Source organism: Pyrus communis, chromosome 10 (assembly GCF_963583255.1).
Source record: "Pyrus communis chromosome 10, drPyrComm1.1, whole genome shotgun sequence".
Lineage (NCBI taxonomy): Eukaryota > Viridiplantae > Streptophyta > Magnoliopsida > Rosales > Rosaceae > Pyrus > Pyrus communis.
The window spans coordinates 21,087,707-21,096,262 of NC_084812.1; the positions used below are offsets into that span (position 1 = coordinate 21,087,707).

Here is an 8,556-nt window from a genome sequence, read left to right on the forward strand (position 1 = left end):
CTTCCAACTATCATAATCGTAGGCGGAAAAAAACGTGGGTCCTGAGTTTGACCATGGCTGAGATCATGCCCCTTCATCACGCATACCAGCTCACTAAAGTCGACGACATCAACAGCCATAAATTAATCCATCCGATCTGAAAAGGGAAAAGAGTTGAAAATTACAAAACAGGACTGGGAGGCGGTTCTGACGGCCACAATAGAACGAAGACGAGGAGAGAGAAAGAGAGAGAAAAAGAGGGAGAGAGAAAGAGAGAGAGAGAGAGAGAGAGAGAGAGGGGTCAGGTGGGCAGAAGTAGGCAGAAGATTAAAGAGAGAGAGAGAGAGGTTCCCTTCCCCCAACATCTCACAGCGAAAACCAAAACACTCACAAATCTCACACTTCGCTTTCTCTCAAGAATTTCATCAAACACCCTTGTCTGCAAAGTTCAAACCCATTTCCAATTCTGCGAATGTTCTAGAGTCTCTCTCTCTCTCTCTCTTCCTCTATATCTTATTCTCTGAAGGAAGAAGACAATGGAGTCCACCGAGGCCTCCTACATGTCGTCACCGGAGGCCCCGCGGAGGCGCTTATCGCCGCCGCCGCCCAAATCACCGGGCTCCGGTATCTCTCTCACTCTCTCTTTCTCTGATCTGATCCACTTTCTCTCTCTGCTGTCCATGTATTGTATTATGTGATGTGTGTATTTAGTGGCGATTTCTGTTGTTTTTGTGTTCTAATTGTTTGGCGGAGTGGTACAATGATGAAAACGTCAGCTTCCTTGAAGTTAATTCCGTTTGCTTTCTGTAAAATGAAACCCCAACCCTAACCTAAGCCCGACATTTGGTTTGTTTGCTGAGAAAATCGTAGGGGATTCCAATTGAATGAAAATAGGGTTGCAAATCACGTTTGAATTTGAATAATTTCGTGTTCTGAAGTGATGCGGAGGTGAGGGAGTTTCGTGTAATTGTTGGTTACGGCATAAATAGGATTTTGTTGCAAGTGTCCTAAGAGTGAAAGCTCAACCAGGATCTGATTTCCGTATGTCCTAAATGCATTCGGTTTTAATCTTTTATTTTTTTCTTGTTTCAGATTCTGTGGAGAAGCCTACATATGTTAGGTTTCTGGTATCAAATGCTGCAGCTGGTTCTGTTATTGGAAAGGGTGGTGCAACAATCACTGATTTTCAATCGCAGTCTGGAGCAAGAATTCAGTTGTCACGCAATCATGAGTTTTTCCCTGGAACAACTGATAGGATTATTATGATCTCTGGAACAATTAATGAAATAGTCAAGGCTGTGGACCTTGTTCTTGCTAAGTTACTGAGTGAGGTACTTTTTCTGATGCAGCTTCACACACACTATATATGTTTCTACAACATTAGTAGAGTAAACTAGATATTTCTGGTGCTAATTATGCTTTTCCTGCCTCGGTCAGCTTCATTCTGAAGAAACTGAAGAAGTGGAACCGAGAACAAAGCTGAGATTAGTTGTTCCAAATAGTTCATGTGGTGGCATAATTGGGAAAGGAGGGTCTACCATAAAGTAAGAACACAACGTTACGGATTTTTTAATAGCATAACTCATTCTTGCCATGCTTATAGAACATGGTGATGAAATAAAATATCTTCTCTTAATCATGAAAATCTGAGTTCTTGTTGTGAGACTAAATACCTATTTTTGTTCCCTTCAGTAATAGTAACAAAATAAAGTGACATTCCCTGGTGTTTGTACTTCTCTGAAGTACGAGTTCATTTAGAACATGCTCATATATTGCATCTTTACTTCACTACGGATATGGCTAGGATACTTGAAAAAACCTAGAAATACAAGAATTGGCTGGTATAAACAAATTTCGATTTGCAGAGTTTTCTGCTGTCAGAAACTATTAGAGAATCAGCAAGGTTTTAGCTAAAGTAGTGGATCTACAATAATATAATTGTTCTGATGTGAATTTTTTTTGGGGGGAGTCAGTTCCTTAATTTTGGGTTTCTGCTACTAACATAAATCAATGAGTGAACCGGACTTCGTAATTAAATAAAATCTCGGATTTGGAAAATGATGTGCGTTGATCTGGAGGTGACATGATGGCTGGTGGGCTATTGTATCAAAGAAAGTTGTAGCTGAATGTCTACTGACAAAATTGATTACTTATATGATTGCATAGACTGAAGATGCATGGCTCGAGATGGAGAGGCGTTTTTATACATAGAATTGTTCTGCTTGAGGCTGGTTCATACGTCCTATTTGGAGTCCTGTCATAACTGAATTTTTTTTCAAATGATAAACACTCATTTATCACATTCAGCTTTTAAAATATGAAGGATGTCATGACCTAACTAGAAATTTATAGAAGTTGAGTAGACAGGTAGCAGAGATACACAGTTTGCTAGAATAGAAGATATATGTTATTTTATAAGGATACTTTCATTTATGAAAAGAAAAGCAATGCATGCAGTAACTAGGATTCTGCATCGGCAGTTCTATTAGGTGGAGGTTTTTGGTAATTAATTTCTCCTTCCTGTTATGTTGTCATTTGTTTGTTTCATGAGATAGTTGGGTGTATGCTTCTCTTTACATGAGAAAAGCCATGGCCCATGCTTATGCCCTGTTGCTGAGTGAGATAATATAGATATTTGCAGTCTTTTGGTGCTTAGATATTCAGATAAACTTTCATGCTGTTCAATTTTATATTAGGGTCCTCATTTTTATGTATGTCACACAACAAAAATATATAAAGTTGCTAACAATTAAGATTTCCATCGACCAGGTCATTTATTGAAGAATCACAAGCTGGAATTAAAATATCACCACAAGACAATAATTACTTTGGATTGAATGATCGACTGGTGACAGTAACAGGAAGTCTGGATGAACAGATGCGAGCAGTTGATTTAATTGTTGCTAAGCTATCTGAAGACTCACATTATGCTCAGTCTATGAATGCCCCATTTTCATATCCAGGTGTGTCCGCTTATGATTGTTATCCTTAATTTATTGCCTTTTCAAAATAAATAAATAAATAAAAATAGAAAGTTCTTCATTTATAGAGAACTTAGTGTTGGTGTGCAAAATATTTTACGGCGTAGAACATATTAGACAAAATGAACTGTTAAAAGCACATGTACAATTTTTAAGTGTGCTATCACTTAGAAAACCAATTGTGTAGAAAAGTCATTTCCTGCCATTTTCCATTGCGTATAATATTGAAGTGAATTTGAAAAGCTGAAACGGAAAATAAGAGAGATCAATTTCTATCAATGTATTTTGATATAAAGCAAATTGTTACAGAGTAGAACGAAAGAGAAGTTATTTTAATTTTTGAGAAAAGGTTCTAAACTCCCTTAAGAAGTTATTTTAATTTTTGAGAAAAGGTTCTAAACTCCCTTAAGTTGATATTCTTGTGTGTGAAATAGAATGGCATATGTGCATATATTTGATTCATCTAATTAGACCACATTTAAATATTTGATTGTTATTGGGGGCATCAAATAAATTTGGACTCAAGGACCTGGATCCAAATATCCCTTTATTTATTTTCTGGGAAATTGATGGGAACAACCTGGGCTTGCACCAGGACAAGCCCTTGGGAAGTAGAGGATTTTAGGAGTGAGATGTCCCTGTAGGATCTGCTTCTGGACATTCTGCATCTGTAACATTTTTTGACAAAACGGATAATCAGATGAAATTCTTTTAATTTTAAAATTTTGGTGGTTGTAAATAGTGGTTCATGATGACCATTTGTTTCATAGTATGATTGCATTGTTTCTTATAATTTCCTAAATTGAAGTATTTACAATTATGGTGAGATTTGAATCCTAGTAAGTTCTTTCCAACTGAACATATAGGTGTTTCCTTCTCGGGTTTTCATGCTATTCCATATACATATGTGCTTCCTTCTGTTGCAACAGCAGCGTACAATGCAATGAGTTATGGACCACCAAACGGGACTGGAGGAAAGTTTCAGAATGCTAAGGTTCATCCTTACACACTTAAGATATTATCTTATTTAAATTAACAAACGTCCAGGGACTTGTATAATTTGAATAGATATGCTTAGTCAATGTTCATTTCTAGACTTGTTTGTGTTGGCCTGGGATAGTATTTCTGAATTCGCATTGAGATATTATGTGGGACAGTGGATGTGCTTGAAATTATGACTTGTCAAATGGTTCTTTTGGGGCCTGTTAGTCCGTTTGGAAGTAGATAATGGTGTATGAACCTTATTTCCGTAGTGGTTTAAACACGCAAGGGAATGGTAACATGTCATTTGATTGCAGGTGCATAATTGTCATGCTATCCATGTATCGTCTCATCATCAGTTTTAGTAATCAAAAGACATCCGAGTCAAATTAAAAGTTGATTCACTCTTTAACTTCTTGATTTTTTATTGACAACAAACATTTTGTTTTCCAGGAGGATCAAAGCAACTCGGTCACAATTGGTGTTGCAGATGAGCATATCGGGTTGGTTCTTGGTCGTGGTGGAAGGACCATAACAGAGATTAGTCAGGTTTTATAAGTACCAACTTAATATCTTCTAGCTTCATAACATCCGCACAAACTCTAACCAGAGCACTTTGCTTTGGCAGGGTAGTGGAGCCAAGATAAAGATATCTGATAGGGGTGACTTCATGTCTGGAACTACCGACAGGTATTAAAAATCTTAGCGTCGTTAATCTTCTGCCCCATGCGACCATCTCTAAATCTCACCTTTCCAATCATGTGTCTTGTTCTACAGGAAGGTGACAATTACGGGTTCACAGAGGGCAATCCGTGCCGCTGAGTCCATGATTATGCACAAAGTATCCTATGCTTCCGAGAGGGCAATGGATTAGCTTTCCAAGTATCCCAACTCGTTCTCTCAGAGAATCTCTTGGCGGACAGAGCTGCTTGAATCAACTCATTCTCACAGTATGATAATTTGGTTCAGAAAATCTGAATGCTGTGGTAGGAAGCAAGAACGGGAGAAAAATTTCTTTTTGTCTGGAGAGCAATTTACAGGGACTTATCTTTTTTGTTTTTGAAGAGGGAAAATGTTGGAGAAAGCGATTATTTATTGACTTTAAATAGAGTGAATAGCTTTATTTCTTTATTTATGCAGTTTGTAACTTCTGAATTTGTAGGTGCCGTCTCAATGTACGTTTGTAGCTTTATTTCCATGCAAATCAAGTTTTATAATGGAAAATTTGTTCTCATGCGTCTCCGGTTAAAGCCCTCCCGCTCTCCTTAGTGATATTGCTTGTCGTCGACCCCGATTTATGTATTTTTTTTTACATGGACTCATGTGATTTTCGTACTTGGTTTGACCATTCGGGAATGCTGTAATTTTATTTCTTTAAATAATTGGGACTTGGCAAGGAACCTTTGATTGTAAGAACTAGGACTAGGTCAAAATGTTGTTGGTACGGTTACCCACTCTTTATTTTCCTTTGGGTGAAAATTTTTTTAGGGGGAGTGGAGGCGGTCATGGTATACAACAAATCTCTTTGAGGATTTATAGATGTAACTTTTTTTGTTTTTGTTTTTGCAGATCGCTCATTAAGAGGGATTGCTAGTAACGAAACTCGAACCTAAGCCTTAGTCTAGCAAAGAGAACAATTATTACCAACTCAATTAACTCTCGTTGGCTATGGTTACCCCCTTGGGAGAACTGAAATCAATTAATATTCTAATTCTTAACTTCCTATGTGTTTACTAAAACGTACAGAACAAATTAAAAAAAAAAAAAAAAAAAAAAAAGGACAACTGTGATTTTCTGTTAAATTAGTAATCTAACAATTTTTTTTTTTTTTGAACAAATGATAATATTTACACTAATTATGATTTTCTGTTAAATTAGTAATCTAATAATTTTTATTTTTTGAACAAACGATGATATTTACACTAAAGGGGTGGGGAAGAAGGATAAGTCTCACAATGGGTAAACACTAATATGATTCAAATTCATATTTGGCGAGAATTGAACCTAGGACCTCTCACTTACAAGTAAAGAAGAATACAATTAGACGGTAGTACTAAGTAACAATTAGTAATCTAATATTTGAAGATCATGAATAAAATCAATTAGAGAGGAGTAGTCGATTTGATTTACTTTTCTTTATTTGTTTCATGATTTCTTACTTTTCTTATTTCTATTGGGTAAACATGTCATTATATTATTTTACAAGGAGTAAAAAGGTGCAAAGGCTCTTAGGAGGTACACCTTAATTAATGAGTTAGATTGTACACCTAAATTAGTAAATTCGTTTACCAGCGTCAAGCGCGGTCTTGTTCGTTTTTATGTTTTGGATTTACCAACAAATTATCTCTGTATATAAAGCCAATACTGTTGTGAAGAGGGTTTTTGGGGGTCACAAGCTCACCAAAAAAAAGTGGATAGAAATTCATTCCAAACAAAAATGTCTAAAAGCAATCCAAAATAATGCATTAAATAATATAGGAGTATTTTCTTCATATAAATATTGTTTTTGTTATTTTAATAATTACTTCTTTTTGTATAGTTTTTTTTTTAATTTATTTTATAATTAGTATCTCATAATAGGTTAGTAATAATGTGATTCAATCAGTTGTTTATTAAATTTTATTTTAATATTTTTAAACACAATCAAAATATCTTAAGATGCGCGTAGTGCTGGTTATAAAAAAAAAAGGTATTTTGCATGCACATAATAATGTAATTCAATTAGTTGTCAAATGATTGTTTTTTTTTCCGAACAAACGATATTATCCACACTAAGGGAGAGGGAGTGTTCTTAGCCTCATAATGGGCTAGCAATAATATGATTTAATTAGTTATTTATTAAATATTATTTTCTTTATTTTTAAATACGTTCAAAACATTTTATGAGGCGCGTAGTGCTAGTTATAAAACGGGTTTTTCGCATGTGCATAATAATGTGATTTGATTAGTTGTCAAATGAATTTTTTTTTTTTTTTCCGAACAAATGATATTATCTACACTAAGGAGAAGGGGGTGAGCTTAGCCTCACATTAGGTTAGCAATAATATGATTCAATCGGTTGTTTATCAAATATTATTTTCTCTATTTTTAGACACTATCAAAACATCTTAAGAGCCGTGTACCACCAGTGATAAAAATGGTCTTCCACATGCATACAATAATGTGATTTAATCAGTTGTGTTATTTTCTCTATTTTAAACACTTAAGAGGCACGTAGTGCCAATTATAAAAAACGGCATTTTCGCACGCTCATAATAATGTAATTCAATTAGTTGTCAAATGATCGTTTTTTTTTTTTTTTTTTTTTTTTTAATAAACGATGTTTTCTAAAGTAAGGGGGAGGGTGGTGGGTTTAGTTTCACAATGGTTTAGTAATAATATAATTCGATCAATTGTTTATTAAATATTATTTTCTCTATTCTTAATGTAAATTCAAGAATGTAGATGGAAATTGAAAGACCAATTTTATTATGTGAATTCAGTTGCTTTGATTGGTTTATGAGGAGTTTCTTCTAGCATATTCAAATATTATTCATTTACTTCAAATATTTGACTTTCTTTTTGTCATAAAAAATTATTGAAGCAATCAACACATATAAATAGATTTAAAACCTGTAAGTCGAGCGTAGCACGCTGTGGTTCAAAAAATGTCTTATGCATGCACATAAGCGCATGCATGAAGGCTAGTTCTCAATTATTCAAGCTATAGGGTAAGAGTTAGGTCGAGACAAAAATTGACCTCGTAACATGCAAGTTTTTCTAGTGTCTATCTAGTGAAGAAGGTGCACAAACTAGTGATCGATATACGAACCGAATCCCCTCCTGAGCTTAGGAGGTTGAGCCTCCTGAGCAAATCACACGAGCTGTTGAGATTTGATCCAACGGCTACAAACAAGGGGCCCTCTAAAAGTTATAATAATTGCAGCTGTTAAATCAAATCTCAACGGTCCATGTGATTTGCTCAGGAGGCTCAACCTCCTAAGTTCAAGAGGGGATCCGGTTCCGTTGATTTATTTGATTTAACCATGCATCGAAGAATGTGCACAAACTATTGATTGATTTATTCGGTTTTGCCATGCATCAAAGAATCAAATGGTCTCAAAACCTAACAAAACGTGTCTGTTTAGTTGACTCAGCATTTTGGTTCTTAAAACATATGCAGTGTGACATTATGTATCTCAATGTTATAAAACCATTTGTCTTACTTTTTCTTGTGTAACATTGTTTGCTTGGATATCATATGTTTTAGAGAATTTTGTTTAATGACAAATAATATTTTAACTTGAGACGTAATGCGTTAAAAATGAAGGCTTAGGACAGCCTATTCACCCGGCCAAATGTAGTATTATTCTTAAACAACAGTAATATTCAAGATAAGTAGAATCCGGTCTATAGAGTTTATCAAAAGAAATTTAGCTTTTTATTAATATTATGGTAAGAGTAACTATGAAATACCATGTTGTTCAATATTGAAGAGTGACATGCACGTATGCAACATCCACCACCACGTATGCACAAGTGATGGTCAAACTGAGCATGTTATTTTAGTTACGAACGGGCAAAGGTGATAAGCTATTTAATAATGGAATAATTCTTGTAATTAATATGATCATGT

General features: G+C 35.0%; 1 protein-coding gene across 2 annotated transcripts; it reads left to right on the top strand.

The window, feature by feature from the left end:
• The first annotated feature begins 278 nt into the window (after positions 1–278).
• Positions 279–5,177, top strand: LOC137748289 (protein BTR1-like). 2 transcript variants are annotated; one of them, XM_068488419.1, is made up of 8 exons: positions 279–603; positions 1,072–1,310; positions 1,417–1,523; positions 2,749–2,942; positions 3,890–3,954; positions 4,395–4,490; positions 4,570–4,631; positions 4,719–5,177. In XM_068488419.1, exons 1-8 carry the CDS (start codon positions 516–518, stop codon positions 4,813–4,815), a joined length of 948 nt encoding a protein of 315 aa, XP_068344520.1. In that variant the 5' UTR covers positions 279–515; the 3' UTR covers positions 4,816–5,177. The 2 variants fall into 2 exon arrangements, with proteins under 2 accessions (XP_068344520.1, XP_068344519.1); XM_068488418.1 differs by having other exon boundaries at positions 281–603; positions 3,827–3,954.
• The last annotated feature ends 3,379 nt before the right edge of the window (positions 5,178–8,556 follow it).

Excerpts from the sequence above, each read along its gene's own strand:
- LOC137748289 (XM_068488418.1), top strand. The coding sequence starts at position 516 with ATGGAGTCCACCGAGGCCTCCTACATGTCGTCACCGGAGGCCCCGCGG. Across the intron at positions 604-1,071 it reads GCCCAAATCACCGGGCTCCG|ATTCTGTGGAGAAGCCTACA; the intron begins GTATCTCTCTCA and ends TTCTTGTTTCAG. Across the intron at positions 4,632-4,718 it reads ATGTCTGGAACTACCGACAG|GAAGGTGACAATTACGGGTT; the intron begins GTATTAAAAATC and ends CTTGTTCTACAG.